Source organism: Centroberyx affinis, unplaced genomic scaffold (assembly GCF_046629955.1).
Source record: "Centroberyx affinis isolate AG114_WGS23_722 - 3 ecotype Tasmania unplaced genomic scaffold, CSIRO-AGI_Caff_v1 ptg001293l_1, whole genome shotgun sequence".
Classification (NCBI taxonomy): Eukaryota; Metazoa; Chordata; class Actinopteri; order Beryciformes; family Berycidae; genus Centroberyx; species Centroberyx affinis.
This window is the reverse complement of record NW_027279799.1, coordinates 476,103-502,011: the sequence shown is the minus strand read 5'-3', so window position 1 is coordinate 502,011 and position 25,909 is coordinate 476,103. Positions and strand designations below refer to the sequence as shown.

Genomic DNA, 25,909 nt, shown 5'->3' with positions numbered 1-25,909 from the left:
AGGCAGCTTTTCACGTTACTACGGAGCTCCTGAAGTCCCGAAAAGTGATATTTTTTAATCTTGTGCGCAAGTTATTATCGTGTGCGCACAAGATAATAACCTGTTCCCACAAGATAATTAACTTGTGCGCACAAGATAAAAAAAAAAAAAAAATCACTTTTCGGGACTTTAGGGGCTCCGTACGTTTCACTCTAATGTTGGCTGTAAGCCTTTATCCATAATATACCGTCTGATGGGGTACTTCTTAGGAAGATGGACAATCTACATCGTTGAGTGGTGATTGCTGGCAGTGCAGCAGCGCCCCCAGCAGGATGATACTGGCATGTACAGTATGTAGCCCACAGTGAGTGGAGATGGCTTTGATAGCTGGAGAGCACTACCTTATGGATCACAATAATCAGAGCAGTGCAACCAGACATACCTACCTGTTGATGTAACACTGAGACAACAATTTTTTTACTATATGCATGATGTTGAATATATTCAATAGCAATGAATTAATAGGCTATGACTTAAAAAGAACCAAATTAAAATTGAAATTTTGGCCTATTGCAATGCATTTATTTTTTTAAACATTCATACAGCACATATGTATATATTTTCTGTTTATCTGAATCTACAGCTGGCTAATGCTGCAACTTTCTGTGGCCCACTAATGAAAAACATCTTACTTCAAATCTTTTAGTAAGCTTATAACACTTTTCACCGCAAACCAAATTAATATTCAAGGGGTTATTCACAAAAATCAAAATTACCCAGAAGTAAGTGAGTGTAGGCCTATAATGCTTTTTTTAAAATATACAATGTTTGAAAATGTTTCATTTCAAAAATTTAACAAAATACAGATCTGCAGGCCTATAGAGGTATACTGTCATACGTTTGGGAAACTTCTTTACAGTTGCCTAAACTCATACATCTATAAGTGCTGAAAACAACACACTTTGTGTGATAAAGGATGGTAGTTCTTTAACTACATAATGAATTTAGCTATCTTATATCAGACATAATAGAATCAAAATGCTGTTTCGTATGCATGAGTGTGGAACTACATGCCCTAAGTACATAAGGGCAAAGCCAATGGAGGATAACAAACTGTCCAAGTTCAGTCTCCATGCCATTATGCCATGATAGAGTGAAATATTCTGCTGAAATGTTCAGTTTTCTCAGTGGTTTCAGTTTTGGATTTTTAGGGTTTGAAATGAATGCCTGTGCCAAGTATACCTGTATGGTTGTATTCAGAAGTTCTTATTTGAAATAATTTATTGCATTATTGCATACGAGAAATGGATAACAATGTTGGCTCTGTGTGCAGGTCAGGGAAAATAGATTATTGATTCAATATGTCTTACACTGTAAAGAAAAAAATGGTTTCAAACAGCTTAGTTACTCAGCCAGCAAGCTAGCATCTCTTTCATATTGATACATAAGGTACCTGTGATTTATGTTATATCCCACAATGGAATTCACATCATTTGTGTTCATCATGTTAGGAACAACATCCTTGTTGAAGCCTCTGGACAGACTATGTATAGACTTATTTTAAATTGTGCTCACAATTGTGCTTCACTATATGAGCTCACACATCAGCATTCGTAAAGTAAAACAGCAAAACTGTGAAACTGAAGTTGAAGGCACACAGCGTCTAAAATGAGTTTAGAATAAGATATTTACACAGCCAATGCAATTGATATTTACACAAAAAAAATCATATGGTGACATTTCTACAAAGTCAGTAATCAGTGGGTATAACGCACTGCTTCACTGCGTTCAAACTGGGGCTTTGGTGTATTATTTAATATCTGGGTCAACACCTTGTTTAGATATTATGATACCTTGCATAACAGAGACTCCATTAACATTCCTGTCAGAGTATAGATCATACCACACAGTAATCAATTTCTCTACAACAAGAATTGTGCATGTCCGCTCTTGCTCTCCAGTCATTCTCGGGCAGTTCCTTCAGATTTCCACAAGGTGGCTCCCTCTGCCTGGCACTAGTGCTGGTAGGAGGCGGCGGCGACGGGTGAGGAGCAGCCGGGCTCGATGTGTTTCAGGTGGCAGGAGTGGCAGAGAAGGTGGCCGTTCAGCGGGTAGCAGCGGTGACCCTCCTCATCGTTCAGCTCCATCTTACAGTCCTGCACAACAGACACAGAAGAGGAACGCAGAGGATAAGAGGGACTCATCCACTGAAAGGTTACTTGATTTTAAATATGAGAATAGAGAATGAATGTGAATAGTCTGATTTATGTTCTGTGTTAACCTTATTTCCCCTCACTGAACAGATAGACAACAATAAGAACCTCTGCAGGCTACATATCCAGCATTTATACAGTATAGGTCCATTTCTACTTTTACAAAAAAAAGTAGTGAAAAAAGCTGTTCATTATATACATACTGAGATTTGCTAAAACCTGCCCTGATTCATACAATAAAGCTTTTCTTTATCTGCTTATAGCTCACGATTTTGAGAGGGAAACCTGTTTTCAAAGACAAAAACGAACAAGATATTCCTCATTTAAAATCACCTTGAACTGATTGGCTACTAGTTTGAAAGATAAGACACTTCATGTCTCAGCTGTTCTGAATTGTTAAATGCAACTTGGGGAGCCGCTCTAAAAGAAGCTCCTCTCCTCACGACTGACTGCTTTTATTGTTTTCATGAGCCGGAAGAATTCCAGCTGTCAATCAGCCCCCGGCGAGAAAGTAGAGGCGCTTGAGTAGAATGACGAGATAGTGATGATGAGGTGTCGCGTACCTGCTCTCCTCAGCAGTACATAATTACCACCAGGACTGTAATTAAGATTTGGGATCTCCTTGTTATGTTTTCTCTAAATGAGCCATTCAGCAGGGGCCTCGTTTAGGACCAATGAGCACGGATGTTTTCAAATGAATAAAATGCCATGTTTGATTTTCAGTCTTGCAAGAGAGAAATGCGACTTGTTTTTTACTCACCTCACAGTGATAGCATTCCACATGATAGTCTTTGTCCATGGATACAACTCGAATGGTTTCATCCGACCCCTGGAAAGAAACGCAGGCAGACAAACACAACTGAAGTCAAACCTCGGAAAACTCTCCAGTGTCATCCTCTGTTTAACTCAAAATAAAATGTTACCATATTTTCTAATTTGATCCATTGGAAAACAAGCTGATCCACGCTGATGGTAAACATTTACACAAATTAAAACAAACAGAAAAATAGCCCAATGGATTGATTTTATTATTATGTAATCCTATAGAAAGAGACGAGGTGCTTATATTTTCTTTTACAAATTCACGGTTACAATACCAGCCTGTGAGGGACTTCCACTGGACTTCCTCAAAACAACTTAAATGCAGGCACAAGACAAACGTACAACCCGACCCACCACCACCACCACCACCACCATCAAACACATGCATATAGTACACTACCCCTTCTCTGAATACCAGCCTCACTGCTTACTGAAAGGGGAGGGCAGGGGGCATTCCAGCAAAGCCAACTCTAATTTGGGACATTTCTTTTAAGAAGGAGGGTTGTGTTTGTCAGCATGTTGTGCCTGTGTGTGTGAGCCATGCTTCTACCTATTATCCACCTACTCTTCCTTGACGCCACCTAAAACAACAGCCCAGAGCTATTGTCTTGACCTATACTTGAACTTTAAGGGGCCACTCTACCCGGGAATTTTGGCAATATCAAACTATCTGCTATTTGCACAGCTAAGTTTAGTGTTTTGGCACATATTGAGTAAATAGGAGCAGATATGGATTTCATATCTGCCGAGCTGCTGGTGGTTGAATCTCGACAGGTTAAGGTGAAAGACTAAACAGACTTGTAGTTTTTAAGACATAAAACTGACTATATGATCCATGCCGTGCATCTCTTTCAAGTCCTTCTACACCTAAACATTTTCTTCAAGGGTTACCTGATATCACCCTCACTTCTTCCTGCAGGGCTTGACCTTGAAACACTAAGAGGGGCAGCTGATTCGTGCCACCGCTGACCAACTCTTTCTCCACATCTGGCTTTCTACTCATAGTTCACCAGAGGGCTGATTCATCAATCTTTACCCCTGAGAGAATCGGGTCAGGGGGCCAAACAGTTCATGATCATATTGGTACGTGCCTCTGTTTACAATTCAATCAGATATTACATAGGATATTTACCAAGACAAACGTTCATTAAGAAACCTGTTATTTTTCTCCCAAACATACAACCCAGTCAGCACTTTTAAAAAGTATCTAAAAACATATTTGTTTAGTATTGCTAAATACTATTACTGTTTTTTTTTCTGTTTTTTTTTTTACTGTTTTTTATTTTGTAATTGCTAATTTTCTGTTTCTGTCTTACTGTGTTTTAACTCTTATGTGATTTCTAAACTGTCTAATGTTTTAAATTGATCTGTTTTTCTCTCTCTGTATTTTACCTTAGTTTGTCTTTTCCTCTTATTGTAAAGCACGTTGAGCTGCATTTTATGTACGAAGAGTGCTATATAAATTAAGTTTATTATTATTATTATTTTGTTATTAGGTTATTTTATAATTATTTAGTTATCAGAGTCGCTTGTAAACTGAGACAGAAGTAGGGCATTTGTGGGTGAGATAACAGGACTGGCTGCAAATGCACTGAGGCAGAGATTGTCAGCAGGACTTTCGATATCACACACTGCTGCTGTAACCCGACACTATAACCTGGACAGCTAGGAGCATAATCATGCAAAATACATAATACAGGCTGATGTGGGCTTACCTCTGAGGGCAGGATGGGCTGATTACAGGCTGCACATTTAGGGGCCAGGACCCTGGGAGAGTGAGGAAAGAAAATAAACAAATTCAAAGATTGGTGTGAACTGAACTGAAATAAAGTGATTTGAATTGAACTCCTTTGAACAAAGGAATATAAAGCTTGCTGTTCATACGTGGAGTTCCTCTCCCACTCAGCTCTTAAACAAGCCGAGTCTCTCTCTCTTTCTCTCTCAACCCTCACTAAATCTAAGACTCTGATTTGACTAAGGAGATGCCAGGTTTGCAGATGTGCTGGCTCTCCCTCACACACGTGATTCCCCCAATCCCAAAAAAGACTAGAAAAACAAAAAGCAAAGTGAATTCATTATTTCCACACACACACACACACACACACATCTGCAGATGGCTGGCACCTGGATGTCTGAGGGAATAACAAAGGGCCTCTCAGTGTAGACGGGCATAACTGTGGCTAAAAGACAAACACTTAAAGAAAACACACATAAGTTTCTCTAATTCAGTCAGCATAAAGTATATGTGGGAGTCGTCAGTCATCGGCCATGTACTTGGTTGAGCAATATATTCTCTCCAAGCAGGGAGACGAGTGGCTGTAACTGAACAGAGCTGCTGTTGAGCCACTAAAGTTGCTATTTATGATAATTCACCTTTTACTCCAGTTGCTACGGATGCTTACGTGCAGAACATCCATTTACTTCTCACACACAAAACCTTGATTGTTAACTGAGAAGTCACAAGCTCTGGTTTCTTCCGGACCTTGCCGAATATGTTCCTGTTGAGTTTGGCTGAGAAGAGCCATGGCCACATGCCACTCCTCTCACCCTTTACTGGACAGTGATCTTTCCTCCCTACCCTCCCTCCCTCCTCCCGTCCTCGACTATGCTTCTCAAGTGTCTGCCGCACGTGGCAGAGAGAGACCCAGTTAAGCCGCGCAGACCTTCTCAACCTGATCCTGCAGTGGCAGAGGAAGCTGAAAGGTCTGTGTTGTGATTTCATCTTAAACGTGGATATGAAACCTTCCAGAATCATACTAAAATAATTCACTTTTTAATAAAGATAGTTTAAGGTCATGCGCTCATGTTCCCTCGGACTATAAATGCCAGAACAAGAGAGCAGGAGCTCACCTGTGATAGTCTTTGACGCAGTAGATCTTATTCTCAGTGTCCACAGTGAAGGGCACTCCATCAAGGCTCTCATTACAGATGACACAGCGGAAACAGCCGGGGTGGTACGACTTCCCGAGGGCCTGCAGGATCTATGAAATGAGAGACGAGTGCAGAATATCAGGGCGTCAGTATTCTATTTCAGATATTTTCCTCTCTATTTGTAACCAGTATTATGAACAGAGAGCCATTGTTCTAAAAAAAAACTTTGCTTTTAGATTAGATGAAACTTTAATGATCCCCATGGGGAAACTAGGCTGTGGCAGCAGCAGAGAATAGGACATCACTAAGAATAAGCCCATAGAGAGCAATGAGGAAATATATATGGATTTTATAACAAGTATTCATACCTACCAAATGTATTGAAATACACAACTATCTTGATATGAGATGACCAATATACAAAGATGTGTAAATAAGCATTGTACCTATTCAGGTGCAAAATGAATATGAAAATGAAATATGAATAACATTAATGTGCAAATAGTATGCGTTGCACCTATTTACATTTTTTTGCAAGAACATTCACAGTAGGGTTGGTCCGATGGACGACAGTCATCGACCACTGAGCCTCTACATCGCAACATCGTGATTTAAAGCCCCCAGACAGAGAGCGCAAAAATGAAGGATGGGTTTATTCTAATTATTATAATAGCTCCTTGCACCTGATTTACTAAAGGAAAAACAGCTTATTTAATCACACTATTTGCCGCCCAGTGAAAGCATGTTTTAATTTAGGCCGGACATAAAATTTATTTTTAAATCTACCTGGTTTGCGCCTGCCTTAGTAAATCAGGGGGTGAGTCTTTATTTGTAGCCTATCTCAAAACTGAGGATTAAAACTTACGTACAGAGCGAACTCCGGCCAGACTGATCCGTCAAAAAACGGACAGAAATACTAACGGATAGATTTCTGTCCGTTGTGTTGTTTTGGAACGTAAACGCTATTTTAAAAAAAACGCCTCTGATTTGCAGCAAATCTGTCAAGAAAAAGTTCAACTGGGTTGCGCTGCCCGGCGTTGCCCGGACAACGGACAGCTCTCATTGAAAATGAATTGAAATGAACAGAGACGGACAGACACAACAGACTACTCTCCCGTTCTCTCCTAGGAACCAAAATTTCAAAAAGGTAGGAGTCGGACTGCACCTACCAAACATGAAGCGAAGTGCTGCAGTTATGCAGTTACAACACTATGACTAGTATTTAAAATATTTTTTTATAATCAGATGATCTGCTTAATGAGGTTGCTTAAGCATAGGCTATAGGGAGGAAATAGTAATTAATATCCCACATAGGCTACAAAGTATAAAAGAAAGTATATATCTGTTTCATTACGGATATATGGAAGATCTTTTCTTGTTCGTCTATAAAATCCCCCCCCCTATAACGATGTCATCGTCCATCGCAATGTTTCACTGTGGACATCGTCATATGCCAATTTGGTAGACATCGCCCAACCCTAAATCACAGTCCTTATGTCTTCCAGATTTGCCTGTTGCAACATATAAGATCATTAATGTGGCTGTGTGAGGAGGAGGCAGTGTAATAAAAACAGAGACATTTCCTTCATCTGTCTGCTAGGCCTGTATGGAGAACATGTGTTCACACATGTCGAGGGAAATCCCTCATATGCTGCTACACTTCCACAGACTACTTTGTGATGACATCCTGTGTGTATATCTGTTTTGTTTTTACCCATGAGCCTGTGTGTGTGTGTCTGTGTGTGTGTGTGTGTGAGAGAGAGAGAGAGAGATAGAGATAGAAAGACAAATAGAGAGAGTGGAGACAGAGAGGGGAGAGAAATAGTAAGCGACACACACGTGGAGCCACCACTTCCTCCTGAGCCTTTATCCAGATGTGGCCGCAGGAAGCTCATTGTGGGTGAAGCAGCTCCATGTTTCTGCTGAGTGCATGTGGCTCTGACACACACACACACACACACACACACACACAAATACGGGACACTCACCATATCCATGATCAGATGTCCGCATGCGTTGCACTTGTCAGCAGACTGCTGGAAACCAGAGTACTGAAACAGACCGAGAAGAGACAACACTGATGTCATTGCTAAACCAAAGATGAGTATCTTCAATGGATGACTCAAGTCCTTCTTAGTCCTTTGCCCCAAATAAAGTCCCAAATAAACATAATTTTCGTAGCAAGAAGATTCAGATTGTTTATTGACAAAACCAGATTGATCACTCAGGAGCTCTAAGATGCCACTCAGGCATAATCCAAAATATGTGGTTTAGGTATCATACTAAAATTTCAGTCCCCGAAAGATTTGTCTGAGTTCCTCTTTCTCTTGCTCATCTGCCTCAGAACGGCCTCTCTGGAGTTTGTATTGGACCTGGGTCAAAATAGCAATTTGCTGTTAGATAATCATGGAAAAGTATTTGAAAGTCAGTTTAGTGTATTTTTTGTGATTGCCATCTACCTGATATTTGAATTGCTTGGTAAACCCCTGGTACTCCAAGCAGGTTAAAGCACATGCTAAGAAATATAAATACTATTTGAGGCATCTCTCTTTCAAGTAGGATACAAGGTCCATGCACCATCACCTTCAGCTTTATTAGTGTATGAATATACAAATACATTTTTGATGTCATAACAACTATTATAATACCACATACCTAAGCAAAGATATTTATTAACAGTGTGTTGCCCACTTACCAGAAAGTCCTCTTCGCAGAACACCTTCCCTCCAACGTAGTAGAATGCTTTCCCCCTCAGCCTTCGACCTGTGGAAACACAAACAAAGAAAGAAAATGTATACAGTTCACTCAAGCAATACACAGCAGACCCAGCACCCACTTCTTTCAAAACTACCTTCTTAGAAGACAAAAAACCCCAACAATTTTTTCATTATTGAATTATGATAAGTGGATTTAAGCAGACTGCAAAAGGTAAGTCTAGGACAGAATGTCGAGATGTTTGCGAGAGCCTTGTGGAAAATCTTGCGCATGCATACGCCCAGTCTCAGAAAATAAGTTACACCAATAACACACTGAGACTGCAGTGATTAATTACAGCCATTCAAAGGTAATGGACCCTCTTGCAGAATTCATTATGTCCCGCTGAATCCCAGGCAGATACATCAAATAAACGGCTCAATGGCGGGCCGGTGTCTTAATGTAATATTGCTGAGAGACAGAGCAGGCTGCGGCAGGACTGGGAACACATCTGGATCTGACTGCCGCCACAACCACGACCACATGAGGGGAAAATGGTGTGATTTAATCCAATTACCAGACAGGTGTAACTGATTAAACACTCGGCTCTATTGGCTCTCCTGGCAGAGACAGTCCAAAACCCACGAGGCCCCGCCGTTCTTCTTCTTTGTTCCTTTCCAGTGTCATTCCACATGCTGGGTGCACTTCCTGTCTGTCTGTATGCTATAATAGCTCTATGGTCTGGGTCTGACTTCCTACCTCTCCTCTCCCTCATAGCAGCACACACACACACACACACACACAAACGCACACCTCAGTTCGCATGGCTATTCCTGCCCAGGTCCCACAGGAAGAGGGAACATTCCACACATTTTCTGAGTGGGGAGGTGAGGGAGGGGACAGGAGGGCAGAGGAGGGGGTTAACCCCGGTGAATAGGAGCCTTCTTCATCTCCTCGGCTCCCACACACAAACACGCACAGCGGCTTAGGCTAATCAGAGAATAAACTCGCAAATATCCTGTGTAACATTAGTCAATCACCGCTATGATCAATAGTTCATGAGCTATGGGCTCCAAAGTGCATAGATGTGTCATCAACCTGCAAAATGAAGCAAGTGGCTATTTTAGTCTAATGAGGAAGTAGCAGAGTTCAGCCAAAGAGCTTGACCTATCTTTTCCCTCCTGAGGGCGGAGGGTTAACCCTTTTCTCTCCTAAAAACACTACTTCTGTCTCTAAATCGGGAGTAATAAGACCATTAATCATTTGAAAAAATCTAGGGTTTATCGCCTTCAAGAGTCAAAGAAAGTTGAATTATGCACTGCATTGTTCTTGAGTTTTAATTATACAGACAATACAGGCAAGAACAAAGGAAGACTTGAAAGAAAAACTTTATAAACACCAGCTAAACTCATGACTCATCTTTCAAATCAATGTCACATGAGATTCTTTGAACCACTGCTTGACAATTACATTATCTTTCTTTGATAGAATAATGTGGTCACGCAGTATCAAGGTTTGGCCAAAGCTCGCACAATAACTACCTTCAGAGGAGAAAAGACATTTTGATCAAGCCAAGGTGTGGAACTGGCCTTGGGTAATTACTGACAGACAGTTTTGGGACTGTGTCCCCAAGGAAAGAGGGAAGGATGAGGGGGATGAGAGTGAGATATGGGCCATTCCTCTTCTTCACATTCCTGTCTTTTTTCCAATGAGTCAGAAAGGGAAGGCTGTGAGCTTTGTGGAAAGATAAGAGCTTAATTAAAGTCAGAAGTTGGGACTGACTATTTGAAAAGCACTAGAACGAACTGTGGCTAATTCTCTTTCATAAAAATGTTAAATACCTGAGGGATAGAACAAAGCACGAGGCCATTTTCTAATCAAAACATCCTATGAATTCCCTTATGTAAACCCAGGCAGAAAATTACCCTGCCATGATTTCCTAATCAAGCCATAACCCCCTCCTGTCCTGTAAGTAAATTACTCATGTGAGACATCTCAGCATAAGATCCAAATCTCTGATACAGCAATTTGGAAATCTCAAATTCAATTTCACATAGGGCAACTGTAGACTGCTTACTTCAAGCTTCAGTCTCATCTCAAGTCATTTTCCCTGTCCTACTTTGAACACATATGCTTAATTGTCAAAACCTTGCTGCACTTACAGTCATTCTCTTTAGTAGTGTGACTGCATTGCTCAGATTTTCAGAGTGAACAGCACCTGGGATGTTTTGCTCAAGACCCTCACAAACTATCCAGCAGCTGGATTCAGGACCAATCAGATCCTTGTTTGTTTTCTCCCGCTGACTGCCTGGGATGAGGGCCTGATGTTATTAAGGCAGGAGTGTGATTCAAAGGGGAGAAGGGGTCTCTGTGCTCTTACAGCTCCACCATAATCAGATCTCTGTTCTCACAACAAACTCCAGTCACACCTCACACTGCTGCTGACCACTGCTTCTGAGCTATCACATGAATTAAACCAAGCCATATTCAGCTCTACTGAGCTCAAAGAAAGTGAGAAGCATGCTCATCTTTGTATTATAAGATGGCAAACACAACAACCTCACTTTAGTATTCAGGGTGGTTCACACGGTTCCAAAATAATTTCCATTTGTGTTTCTTTCTACATATAAACAGGATCTCAAATAAGGACAGGCAATATCCCTCCTAACAGGTTTTCTCAGGCGTCTAGTGTTCAAAGTTAAAGATCTACATCCCCTCAAGCCCTCTCTCCCAGTGTAACTCCTCTGGGGCCGGCAGTCCAACTGGGACTTTGCTTTCTTCTCTCACCCTCTTGCTTTCTTTTTCCTTCTACGGCCCTCTTTCCTGCTCCATAGATTATTTGGGTTGGCTACTGTTTAAGCCAGTTCCCTGATTACAAACAGGTCATAATCTCCACTAGATCTCCACGGGCCCAACGACGGCTTAGGGCTGCTCTCAGTCTTCTCTGTGGCACTGAGGAAGGCTGTACCTGCGACTGTTTGAAAACAGTCAATGATTAGCCTGGAGCGAAGCCCCCCGCAGCGAAGTGCTGAATCCCAGACACGCAGCCTGAGCTCTCTTAGCCACCAGGAATGTTCTCCCGGGGCGGGTGGGGTGGGGGGATTCTCGGAGGAAGTTCACGGTCATAAAGACTTGTTATGCAACTCAACAAGCGTGAAGGTTGTCATGACACAGAGATTTGGGAGGAAGATGACAGGGGCGGCATAATAAGAAGGCACTGTGTATGTGTGTGTGAGTGTCTGTCGAGTATGTGCATCTGTGTGTGTCAGTGTTGTTGCTGTAGGTGTAATGTGTGGGTACATGCATGCATACGTAAGCATGTGCCTGTACACGTGTGCCAGTGTGCGTATGCAATCTAGCTGTGTGTGGTGGGTGGTGTGCTCCCACTGAATGGTCTCCCTGTCCGGCACTGTGCTCCCGTCTCTTCAGGCCCAGCTGACATAACAGCACCCACTGTCCTCCTGGAGCCCACCCTCCTGAGGGCCCCTACGCCTGCATTCCTCCCCAGCTAGGATGCTTTCCCCCTGGGGCCAGGCACAGCGAGCGCAACCCTTATGCCCTCACATGGAGGAAGCTATGAGAGGTATGTGTATCCTCCTCTCTTCGCCCCAGTTCAGACATCGGCTTCATTTTCCCTCACTATGAGGCTCCCCTTTTTCATCCCATCTCTCTCTCTCTCTCTCTCTCTCTCTCTCTCTCTCTCTCTCTCTCTCTCTCACACACACACATACACACACAGGAGGGCAGATAAAGGAAAACACAGTGATGTTAATCGTAGATCTGGGGGCGCGACCACTGAGGTCAAAGGTGCTGCAGAATAATGGGCCTGGGCAGGGGTCACCGCTGGGACACACATATTCCACATACCCATCACTTGGTAATTGGAGGAAAGGTTTTAATTGGCTGGGTTCATCCAGACCAGGCAGCCAGATAGAACTTTGGCTTTGGAAGTCCACTGCTAGTCAGCCAGGAAACTACAGGTCAGTCTTACATATGATCAGGAGCCAAGTACAGCCAGGGTGTTGAACCTCAACTGAAGCCTGGCTGTACCTAATTAGTCCAGGAAACTCTCTGTATCGAAAGAAATAAATCCAAAAAACTGGCCAGTGCAGCAATGAGTAAGCGGTCCACTGAAACACTGTGAGTGAGTCAGAGATTTTTACTGAGTCATACTAAAATGATTTCAGCGACCGACTGGATGAATGAATGAACTTGACGAATGGCCTTGTTCCCTGTGTTTTTGCCTATTCCTCGCTCTTTGTGTGGGCTGGAGGAGTGACTGACACACCCAGAAACCAAACACCGCTGCTACAGGACCCTAATCCACAAATGATTGCGTGTTTGTGCTCGGGGCAGCGAGTGACTGACGAACAAGGTACCACTTCCATTCAACAGAAGAGGGGCTTTGGCAGCCTTTTAGTCAGGAGGTGACATGAGCTTTACTGGTGACTTTACCAAGGAGGGAAGATTGAATGGGGGCAAAAGTCACTTAGCGAGCGAGTGAGTGTTTGTGTGTGTGTGTCTACTTACTGCAGGCGCTGCAGGTGAAACAGCTGTCGTGGTAGAGGCTACCCATAGCCTGGCAGGCCTGGTTGGCTCCATACACCGCCTTGTTACACTTCACACAGATCCCTGGAACACAACACAACGTATCACAGCCAAGTCAGCTACAGTAAGACACACACGCAATCCACCAATCTATCACTCACTCCCTCATACAGATCAACACACTGCACCACATTATTAGACATGCTGTAGACTGTGCAGCCATATGGATGTAGTCCTAAACTACATGGCCATCACTACTGAATTGGAACAGTGAGTCGGAGATACATCATGACACTCATCATGACACTCAATACAGAGGTCAGTGACATCCAGACACAGTAGGTTACGACATTAGTTTATTATGGTAGGATAAAGGGGAGTGAAGAGGCATGGCGGCTATGATCAGATTAAACCAGACAAAAACAATGGAAAGAGAGGAAAAAAACACTTCATAAAAGTCAGGAAGCTGGTTAGTGTGCTGTATCACTGAAAGGGGAAATATATCCCTATTTGCTTGTTTGACTTGGCTCAGAGACTGAGAAGTCTGTTATATGAATACTTTGATAAAATCCAAGTGTTCCTACATTCACACCACGCACGCGCGCACACACACACACACACACACACACTAACACACTCACACAAACGCACACATAGAGTGGCCTGACACTCAGACCCTCCAGTCAACTTAACATCAATCCATCCACCCATCCCACCCAGAACAGATTTGGACAGGATGTGCAAAGACGAAATGAAAGAAAGACAAAAGGAATAGAGATAAAAGGCCTAGACACATGAAAGCAAGAGCTATTCTCTCTCTCTGCCATGTGCTGCATGAAGAATGCCAGTTCATGCCTTCAGACAGGTGATTCAGGCCGGTCAGGCTTCAAAGACTGAAACATTACATCATCCCTCACTTAACTTTCGACAGCTCATGTACAATTAGGGATTTCTATCTGATCAATATGGAACTAGTTTTTGCCTCTGTACATATTTGTCATATGTGTATTCTTTAGTGACCTGGAGCTGCTTAGGATGCAACACTGTTTCCCGAGACCTGACATGAAAATATTATCTCTCGTCTCTCTCCTTCCCTGTCATTCTCTCTCTCTCTGGGCCTGCACTGTCACGCCGTGCATGAGCCATCTGTGGAGGCACGCCATGTATAACACGGCATGATATGACAACTGACATATGGACTGTGACAAGTGGCAGCTCCATCACTGCTGGCCTCGATGAGCAGCTACTAAATCCATCAGATACAATGATGACCATCCAGTCATGACGTATTAAGTTAAAGTGACAGGGACAGAGGAGGAGGGGGGCAGTGGTGGAAGATTACGGCAAGAACTCAGGCTTCTCTCTGAGGTGTCAGCGTGTGTGAGTTTGTGTCTGCATAAGGTTATTTGCGTGTGTGTGTGTGTGTGTGTGTGTGTGTGTGTTACCCCAAAACAAATCCCCGGGGGCAGAGAAAGAGCTCAGCAGAAAGAGGGGGGGGCTTTTCCTAACTCAGCCCATCCCAGCCCGGCCCGGCCCTGGTCCAGCCTGGACACTGACAAAGAAACTTCTGTTTCCACTGTACCCAACACACATCACGCGTCTGCCTCCTCCACAAACACACAGTTACACATAATAACCTTGTCCAAATGTGACTCCTCATAGGCTGACGGTAATACAATATACAACTGTGCTATATATACCTAATTCAACTAAGCCTCTCCTAATGCAACAACAGGGGACACATCACCTAGTCTAGATTAGTGGGACCAAATGGTTGGAAAGAAGAATTTGAGTCAAATGGGATAATATTATTATAAATTCCAAGAATTTTGTTCTTATGTAAGTAATTTTGTTTTCAAGAAAATACAAATTGTAGCCTTCAAGAAACAAACTATTGAAACTACTGAGTGGAGGCCCTTCGAATCACATTCTCTGTCCTTAAATATTTACAGGGAACACTTCACACGTCTGGGCACAAACACACAGCAGGAATTGGATTTGCAAGATAACTGCATACACACACTCACACTCATGGAACACAATGGGCTTCAGGGATGGATTTACTTTTTCATGACTTATTTCAAATTTGACACTGGACATAGGACATTTTTCTTGTCAATTTTTGATTTAGCTTTTATTTGTACATTCCGGGAGAGCAAAAATGCACTATAAATCCATTTTCTCCTCTCTTTTCCTGTTTGGGACCAGCAGTCTTCGTTTTGGTAACAACCTCCCTGCTGGTTGGACCTCCACAAATCTGCCTTTGGCTAGAGTCCCATATTCCAAAACACCGCGATTATTCAGGGGACTGCTTGCTTTGGGCGGGGGAGGGGAACCAAAACATGGAGCCAAAACTTCACCCCTCCTCTCTCCCCCTCACCTTTCCCAGCTGTCAAAACTCCCTGTCCATGGCTGCTTTCCTCTCCCTGGCCAATGGACCATTGACTGAAAACGAACCCTTCTTCACACACTATAGTTGCTAAGACCAGGCCGAGCGCTATCATTCCTCCAGTGAGTCCAAAGTATTCAGTTTCTTAGTAAATATAGCTTTGAGGATTGAGCAATGAAAGAGAACTTCTGTAACCAAACATGTGATTGAATTCCGTCATTATCAAATCAACCACATGATAAAATGTTTGATTTTAAAACTAACAAGAGTATGTATAGTACATCACACAGTACAATGACTTTTGCTGTAATGTAATGAATGGAGCCATGTCATCTGTGTCTGCGGCATCGTTTTCTAACTCATACCCACGGGGCAGACACCACACCCAGTGATGACATAGCACGTTGAATTCACTCAAATACCACAGGCCATGAACACATCACATGCACACACAGACACACACACACACATAAAAGTCAGCCTCCCAAAAGCCTGCCAGAGCAGAAGCCAATAATCCCTGGGAAGGGTTAAGATGAAGCTTTCCAGTCAACAGCCAGATGGGATAAATTAATCCTCCATCTTAACACAACACTAAACACTCATGCTTGACTGTGTGTGTGTGTATGTGAAAGGCAGAGGGGGAGAGGGGGAGCACACAGGGACGTCCCGCCACTATTTCCCTCTTTGATGAACTTGGCTATAAATCTCGCATCCACTCAGACTCTCGCGACCGAGGACAAAGGAGCCTGCACAAACTTTCCCTGAATCTCTCCGTTTGTCTAGTCATCCATTGAGCCGCGCCACAGGCACCTCTCCACTCGTCTGGGTCTCCCCTCCTCTTTATATCTCCAGACCTCATTTCTTAAATTCCTCGCTTTCTTTCTCCAGACATTCCTCAGTGTTCCCCTGGTGCAGCCGTTTGGCACCGGACTCATTTTCCCAGAACCTCCAGCTGCAGTTCTGCCAATCAGCACCGCGCATAGCGTTTGGGAATCTGATGGATCCCAGCCCTCCATATGGATACAGCTCACTGGATAGGGTAAATACTGACATGGCATTGACAGAGACTTTTAAAGGCCCGATATACTGTATGCAGTCCTGTAAGACGCAAAAAATGTGTGCTTTATATAGTCGACACCAGATGGGATCTACAAATGTGACAATCTACAAACTGTCCAAAAGTACTCAAAATACTGATCAAACTGCATATGCTAGTCTTTTTAACCTTCACAATAAAATAGAGGTCCGGCTGAAAACATCTGCCTGCACAAGTTAATATCAGTGCAACAGGCAGGAGAGAGAAGGACACTGTGAAAACAACTAGTCTTCTTCATTGGTATGTAAAAAACTGCATCTGTCCATCATGCAAGCTATTTTCTGGCATGAAAGCATGACTCAGAAGATGAGCCATGGTCTAGTGGGAAACTCCATACAGGAACAGTGTGTGGGCTATGTGGGAATATGCGTGTGTGAGTGTGCCTGTGTGTGTTATATATATTACGCTAAAACCTACACTTTTGCTGATTGCACATTGTGCTCTCCCACATATCCGTATGTTGTCTGTGTGCGTTTATGAGCCTTGTCGTGACAGTGACATACGCCAGAACATCTTCCCTTACACACCAAATGAAAGCACTCCAGGGGGCTTCGGGAGGCTGTGAATTACAACTGTGACATTCCAGCAGGAAATTCCTTTAACGAGGAGGCGGGGGTGGGGTGTGTGTGTTTGTGTGTGTGTGTGTAGGAAAGGGGTGGTACAAGATATCACCCCTCTCACGCTCTCTTGTCTCTTACTATCTTTCTCTCCCGAGGCAGGACGTCCCGTTTTCCGTTTTGATGCCTGTACTTGGCTCCAAATGCCTGGCCAACACATGAGCCCCAACCTTCTCTCTCACACACTGCGATCACCTATCTATGATACACCTTACGCCTCTGAATAGAGGGCAACAAAACCTTGCCACCCATAGTATTAAACACCTACAGTGTGCACTACATGACTTTCAGTGGCAACAGCACAGGCAATTAAAGTGATAAAAAGTGACAAATAGTGATGAAAACTGAGAAGTGTGACAACACCCTGTCAGCTGATCTCACAGCAAAGCATTTTTGTTTTCTCACTGTTGCATTCATTTCCTGATAGCAGTCCCACACTCCAGATAGAGCTAACAAAACTGCTACAGGCACTGATATGAGGAATAGAAACCAGGGCGTTTGGGCCATTTATAAAAGCGATTCTGCTGATGGTGGACATTCCTCTCCAGGTCTACCTACCTCTCTCTCTCTCTGTAAACTTCTGTATTGATCATACTCTCAGCAACAAGATTTCACTTCTCACTTCTATATATTGCAAATAAAAGGCTTAATTACATCTAATACTGTACATTTAATTGAAATGTGATTTCATCTAGTGCAAGGACGAGATCTGGCAAAGGAAAGAAAACGTGAATCTCCACATAAATACAAGTGGTGCCTTCAAAAGTCTGAATTCTTAAAATAAACTCACAGCCATGCTGCTGGTTCTTTGTGATTTGTTTCCAGATGCCAGAATTTAAAGAGTCACAGGTGTTGTCATTCATTATCATGTTCCCTGTGCATCTGTGTGTGTATGTGTGTGTGTGTGTGTGTGTGTGTGTGTGCATGTGTGTGTGTGTGTACGTGTGCACACACATGCACAAGCATGCACGGCATGCTCACATAAAGAGTAATGTGGAATGTGCAAGCACAGGTCTGTGGCGATGATGTCATTTGGAAAACATTGAATGCTAGTGCCAGTCAAACCAACCAGACATGGGAAGGAACATGAAAGGGACGTTTTTCACAGACCCGACACATCCAGACAGATCTGACAAAAACAATCAATATGCTATTACCAATGACTTTAGTTATCAATACGACCTCAACAGTAATCAATTAGACCTCTGTAAGATGACAACGGCCTCCTAGCTGGCCTTGGCCCCAACTTGTACTGTTAAAGAGTTTGTTGTAGCTGCCAAGACAGCAGACACAGAAGAATTCAAAAACGAGATGAAACAAATTGAAAATGATTCACTCTAGATTCCACAAAGGGATTAGGAAAGAGAAAAGAGAGGCCTCAGGCTACAGAGTGTCTGTCTGCAAAGTTGAGCTATTATATCAGCAATGACCATCAAGAACATCAACACACACACAATGACACCTGGGACGACCTCCCAACTATGCCACTTAATCCGGCTAGAACCTTGTGACATGCAAGAAATGTGTGTGTATATGTGTGAGGGAAAGAGAAAAAAAGGATGACAAATGGTGAGAGAGCATGCATATAAATAAAATGAAAAAACAAACAGATTTATGTTCTGGACTGTGGGTGGGCTGTTCACTCTTTGAACCGAGTTATGCAGCAGTGGCCTAACTGACAGAAACTCCTGGTTGATGTTGGTAGTGTAAACATTCTTACCAAAGTAGTCAGCCTTCGGCTGGGCATCCATCTCTTTTTCCAGACGGTTAGTGAGGGCTTCTAATTTTATTTCAGCCGCAGAAGGCCCCTGTTCAGCGGGCTGCACATGGAGAGACTGGCAGGGCAGTTTGACAGGCTTGGAGGAGCAGGTGCCCTCAGGTTCAGCACAGGCTGCCGTTCCTAAGGTGGGCATCTGGACCTGACCTGGACCCTCACTGATGCTTTTGGAGACACTGCCAGGGGTTGAGGCAGAGGCTGGGACCTGGGCTTTGAGCTGAACTGATTCACAAGGAGGGGCAGGTAGGACAGGTGAGGGGGCTGCCACAGGAGCAAGGCCATTCTGTCGGGGGTCAGACAGGTTGGCGGAGGGTCTGGAGGTTGTAGAAGGTGGTGAGTAATGGGCTGCGGGTGGTGCTGTGAGAGCAGGCTGGGTGGAGGACTGCTGCAGGTGGACGTCAACTCCACCAGTGAAGGCACTCAGAGGCAGGGAAGGGATGAGGTCTGGTTTGACTGAGCCAGAAGGCTCTCCAGCCCATCCTCTGGCCGGCCCAGCAGAGGAGGGGGGACTCCGCCTCACTGGTGGGGTGACAGCCCGACTCTGCTGAGCACCAGAGCCCGGAGATGGAAGACTGTTGGAGGGAGATGTAGACTGGCGCTGAGGCTGCTGCTGAGAGGTGATGCTGCCAGACACTATCCCAGGCAGTGACGGGGAAAGCTGGCTCTCCCTGGAGGGGGCCCAAACACCCGAGGGGCTGACCGGGTGACCAGCATGTGTGGGCGCGCTGTGAGACGCGTTTCCTGGGCTGGGGGGAGCAGGGGTGTGGTGTTGGTATGAATGTGGCTCAAAGCGCTCCTTATTATCGTAATTGTTTCCGTAGCCGTATGTCCTGCCGGCTGGCGGTTCAGACTGAATGCCTGAGTGGTGTTTCTGCCCGTCATACTGTGCGCACTGGTTCCCACCCACGGTGCCCGGGACAGGGCCAGAGAGGATGGGGGGCTTTGCTGCCGCCTCGCCCGCCTGTCTGTAGCTATTGATGGGCGGCCTGTCTTTGGTGTAGTATGTGTTGTTGTGACCCCCATTCATTTTCATGGCCAGGTTGTTTTTTGCCATCTCTTCTTGCTGCTTCTGCATGTGGATTTTAGTCATTTTAGAGGCAAACACTTTCCTGGTCTCCTCAAAATCCGGATTATTCCCTGCATCCCTCCTCATTCGAAATAATCCATCTCTGGATGCTTCATACATGTTTAAATCCTCGATAAATTTACTTGCCTCCAGACCTAAATCCTCGTATTTATCCATTGTGAAGATATTTCGCGTGAATTAAATAAAGGGGGGAAAAAAGTTATAGGTACCCTGTATTCAAGGACTACAGTCAAAATCACAACAGTCAATATCTAAAAGTGTGTTTCTCCCAGAGTGAAAGTCCAGCAGTTCGCAGTCTGACAGCAGATATTCTGACATGGATCCAGACCCGGGTTGAAATGCAGCTCGTCTCTGTTACTTACAACTTTCCCGTCCTTATTATTCCGGAGGAAGACTTAAAGTTTGAACCTCCTCGTCCTCGGTGAGCCCGTCCAGCTCTGCCCTCGACAAGCCGCCGTCTGTCTGGTTATAAAGGCAGATCCCAGATCCGATAGACCGGACGACCCCACCAACTGCCCCCTCCTCCCGCTCAAACTCACTTATGGCGCTGAGCGGGGAATCTCCATTCAAAACTTTCTTCTTCGCAAATTTTATCGTTAAAAGTAGTTTAAAGTCGTTGAAAATCACGATGTATGTCATGCACGGCGCGACAGTTATTAAACGTATCGTTGACGAGTAGACTGTGGGACAAAACGTTGGGAGGACGGAGCCGTACGTGGCCGGTAACAGTTGGGACTGGAAGGGAACAGTTTGTTTTTAAAGGCGCAGAGCTCAAATCAAGATCAGCCACAAGTTAAATTTGAATCTTGTGGATCAGCGTTGGGCTCGTTAATCAAAAAAGTAATATGTTACCTAATACTCCATATCATTTAAAAAGCAGGCTAATAGCTTCACTTAACTTAGGCCTATTACTCCCCGAAGGCAGCCATTCCTCTACTTTCACTTATCCGTTACGGACCCAAAATTGGCGGTTACATCTTCAATCTCCTGTGATATGGGAAACCAAATAGCATTCTCCTTTTAAATGATAAAATGATAGTAGTGGGAATACTTCTACTCGGGGAGAGAGTAGGCTGCTAATCAGCCCTATAATCTACGGATAAGACATGGGTGTGGGAAATAGGCTAGTTTTGGGATAGGCTAATTCAACTTCAATATTAGGCTATATTTAGAGGGGGGGACACAAAAGTAAATACTATTTTTTAGCTTGGTAACTGAAGTATTATTACGAAGAAGTATGTTACTCTATTGTTACTAAGAAAAGATGATTGTAATGCATTATTGAGTTAGTGCCTACCACACTTGTTGAAAACCTCTTTCTAAAAGACATGGACTGAAACTGGCTTTGGCCACTATAGGCCAAAAGACCACTGCTAATGATTAACTTATAGCACATGGATAAGGCACCTGGTAAGCTACATCATTAAAATGTATGGCACTCTGATAAAAGTAGCCTATTCAAAGTTTCCCTGCATCCACCATAACAATGGAATAAACCAGGTAGTTGTTTTTGGATGTGCTTGTGGTGGAGGGGGCTATTTACAGTGCCTACCCCCTCTGTTTTGGGTGAATGATGTCACACATTCCTGTTCCCCTGGATGTCCATGGAAAACAAACAGGCTTTGGGCCATGGGCTCCTGGAACCAGTCCCCCCCCCTGAGACCCCCTCCCACACTGTATCCTGACCCTGGCTGGAAAGTTTGGCTGAGAGAGAGGGCCAGCAGAGCACTGTAGTTAGGTCTACATGCAGCAGGGGTCATATGAATGGGGTGTGTGTGGAAAAAGAGAGGGGCTCCAGCAAACACACATGGGACAGATCCATTTTATTTGAGTCCTGGATGGAGCCTGTAGTGTATATAGTGTATATATCCCATTGTCTGACAGTCCAGTTGATGTGAGGAGGTATGGAGCCAGTGTGTTGAGGGGCCTCCAGGCTGCCGGTGGGTGTTGTAATTACAACAGAGTGTTTATAAGGCACAACCATCTGTGCTTTAGGGAAGCAGCCACCACAACATAGCCACCCTCCAAGTAAGAGCCTTAACTCGCTTACTGGTTTCTCACACACACATCCCCCAACAACAGACACAGCGTGAAGGTATTATGATAGCAAAACACTTGAGGACTTGCATGTTCGTAGTATGTGTACACTCTGAAAATATTCACACACCTATGTCCTACCTTTGAATTTACAGAAAAGATTTGTATGAATGTGCAAGTCACCATTTGAATGAATGGAATAGAAGATGTAAACTTGTAATAGGCTATATTTGCTGAAATCTACCTCTTCTTGAATACAAAGGTATATATACCTGGTAGAATGTATTTTACAAACTTTTATGAATGATTAGGTACTGATTACTTCTGGTAAATCCAGTATAGGCTATATCTAATCCACCAAGTAGCACTTTATTTCAATAAAATCTCAACTTTTACATTTCGTTCACACTGCTTGCTGTCACAGGTCTACAAATTACTTTTGCAGCAAAAGTGAGAGCGTGCAGATATAACATCTCCATGGTTGTACTGTACTAAGAAAATATATTCAAGAAAAAAAATAGCAAATATCCTATTACATGTTAGCAACTGCTATAACAATCAAATATTGACTTGCACATTTATAAATCTTTTCAGTGACTCCAAATTTAGAACATAATTGCGTGAATATTTCCTGTGACTGTAAATTCCAACATGCAAGCTCTCAGGTGATTTGCGACAGTAACACTTCATAAAATGGCCCCTAGTTAATTTAGAGATGTGGGAAACAACAGCAATTTTGGAAAAGTTGAGAACACTTGGTTTCACTGATTATGTTAATGAACCCATTGTGTCATTAGGATCTCATTAGGTGAGAAATGGAGAAAAAAATAGAATGACACAGAATAAACTTTACTTCCCAGTCTTCAAACTCCCTACACATTATTGACTAATAATTCTGCACATAGTACTGTACACATCATACAATATACATACATACATACGTACATACATGAATACATACAACCCTATACATGCAAAACATATCACACACCTGTGTGAGTGGATTTACACACAGCATATGTCAGAGCCTATATTACATACATTCACAAAAGGCGTTATGCACTTCAGCATCCAGCAGCCCAGATGGCTGTAACTATGGAGAGGTAAACAAGTGAATAACTTGGCAGTGCGGTCCATTCACATACATACCAGGAGATTAGCTTTATCCTCAAAACAATTAAAGGACTAGTGAAAATCTCTTTATACAATGAGCTCACAGAAAATATATCCACGGATGAACAAATTACCAGTCTTGAGGTCAGTCTGGGAGATAATGAGCTCTGGCATTACTGTGTCCCCCCTGAGAATAGGGCCCAGTCCAGGGACTGGTCTTGTGCAATGGAGGGTGACTGTGACTGCTGCTGCTGCGCACTCCACCCTAGTTTCCACCAGTAGAGTTTCTCAAGAGGAAGGGGGTGATTTTTAAACTCATCAAAGAGAATTCATGCTGTATATCTCTAGGGTAGGCACTATGGAGACTGTGGTCTGAACAGAAAGTGAGTCACAGTGGAATACTGTTTCCTATTCAATAATCCTTGTCGTCATGGAAACTGCAGAACAGACGAAAGTGTCAAATGACTTCGGGGGCCATCGGTCACAAAATTAATTATTAGAGGAAATGCACCATTACATGTCAGACTTTACTGTACCAGTGTTGTTGTTCTAAAACACCCTACTGAGCTATTTTTTCAAAAATAAGCCTCATTAGCCTGAGGAACGTTCTCCTGACCCACCTGAAAAAAGGCTACAGTGCTCCTGTTTTCTATGACACAGCAGCTATCAAAGGCCATTGGCATATTGTTCAAGTCAGTTCAAGTTCAAACTTGTTTATTAGCTGGTGTGTATGTCAAGGAAAGTGAAAAGGAAGGTGAGAGAAAAAAAAACAACAACAACTGCAGCAATAACACAAAGAGAGGCAGGGATCAGGTGTTCACAACCACCTCCCATGAATCTTTTGTATATTTCACACACCAGCCTGAAAGTGTGAAAGAAAACATGTCACACACACACACACACACACCAAGAGATGAGTGATAGAGGATAAAATGCCCCTGGATCTCTCTCGTGCTCACAAACACAATATTTCTGTCTGAGAGGTGGCAACATGAACATAAGATGGATCTCTGAGTGTCTGTTCTCCGTTTCTGAATTTAGCTTTATGAAACCATCCATAAGGATGGAGACAATAGAGAGAATAGTGAACACAGCCACAGCTCTTTGCTCCCCCTCCCCTTATTCCTGGTTTTTCTTCCTGTTATTCTGTCTCTCCTGTGAGCCATTTCCTGTCAGCTGATGGTCAGAGATAGAGCACAGAAATATGGAAAAAAGGTTAGGGGATCAGTAAGGAAGGCTTCCTTTTTCCCCCTGTCCACACATTTTTTTTTACTAGCAATCAAAGCCTGTATTACTCATATAATATGATACAGTGTTATTTTATTGGTCACAATCTGATCATCAAATGCTATAAAAAGTATTTTCTTGCAGGGATGCTGACGCATACACGCAGGCCGTAATGCAGATCCCACTATATTAGTTTCAGAGAGATCAAATTCCCCCCTTGTTCAGTCACACTGGAACGGGTGCAGTGATGCTGGTCAACGCATCAGACATTACATAAGGAAGAGCTATCGGAAAGGTCGGATTAATAGGAGAGGTGGGGGCGCTGCCAGTCCTGAAAGACTAGTACTGGTATATATCAAATAACAAACAACTGCTGCTTACTCACTCAGCCTTCACAGAGAGGCTGGTGGGTGTAAACATGGGATACTTTTCAGTGCTGCCGGCATTAGTGTTCTGCCACGACCGTGATAATGGATGACTCATGTTGGCCCAATATTGAGAGGAGCAACTTCTAAATACTTAGTTAATAGTTTTCAGTCAAACTTAGGGCCGAGTGATAATAATATTATCGTTTATCGTCTTTTAGTGGAACCATATCGTGAGGATATGGAGATTTTGGGATATCGTGACACAGGTCTGCTGTCTAAATTGATGATAACAAGCAAAGTTTATTAAAAACTCTGACAAAATGAGGTATGAAACATTTTAAGGAATTTGAAAATGTCTGTTTTGTTTGACATCACACCTAAAATGTCCATTTCGAAAAAAAATCCTTGTTATTATCATGATATTGATTTCAACCATATCGCCCAGCCCTAAGTGTCCCTATCCCTAGTCACACTGTGTTCACTGACACAGAGCTAATGAATAGGTATTGGCAGTGGCAAGGTGCAGCATTGCGGCTGGATTACCGCAAACAGAACGATCGACAACAGTGTTATGCTGGAGAGTTAAAAAGTCCCACATTACCACATTAGACTCTTCAGTGACTTCCAACAGAAGTGCTGATGGTGACGGATCCAGAACATGAGCCACAGAGCAGAGCGGCAGGCCGAGAAGCCAAACAGACCGTCACGTTGTATTCAACCGGCCCGGCCGTGTTGACTAACCAGACAGCAGCCCATGTATGGTGCTGGGTCAGCCAGGACACAGAGCAGACAGGCAGGGCAAACGGAGAGGTGTGAAGCTGTGGTTCTGGATGTGAAGCATGATGCTGTAAGCAGTGTTATAAAAGACTGGAGGAATCTGAATGATGGCTGGAATCTCAAGCGGTGTTTTGGTCTGATTGGACTTGACTGTAAAATGGAGGATGATCTCAGAGAGACAGATGCTGTGTCTCACTTGGCAAAGACTGTTATTGTCCATAGAAAGGAGAAAATTAATTCTCCTTTCAAAAACTTATTCCAAACATATAAATAAAATGCTTATTTTATTATATT

The 25,909-nt window shown here is 43.4% G+C and overlaps 1 protein-coding gene across 2 annotated transcripts; it reads right to left on the bottom strand.

The window, feature by feature from the left end:
• Positions 1-555: 555 nt before the first annotated feature.
• limd1a (LIM domains containing 1a) lies at positions 556-20,563 on the bottom strand. 2 transcript variants are annotated; one of them, XM_071525465.1, is made up of 9 exons: positions 19,898-20,563; positions 18,950-19,864; positions 13,110-13,211; positions 8,581-8,648; positions 7,874-7,936; positions 5,865-5,995; positions 4,730-4,781; positions 2,953-3,021; positions 556-2,135 (listed from the first exon to the last, which is right to left on the bottom strand). In XM_071525465.1, the coding sequence occupies exons 1-9, from the start codon at positions 20,247-20,249 to the stop codon at positions 1,995-1,997; spliced, it is 1,893 nt and encodes a 630-aa protein (XP_071381566.1). In that variant the 5' UTR covers positions 20,250-20,563; the 3' UTR covers positions 556-1,994. The 2 variants fall into 2 exon arrangements, with proteins under 2 accessions (XP_071381566.1, XP_071381565.1); XM_071525464.1 differs by having other exon boundaries at positions 18,950-20,563.
• Positions 20,564-25,909: the final 5,346 nt, after the last annotated feature.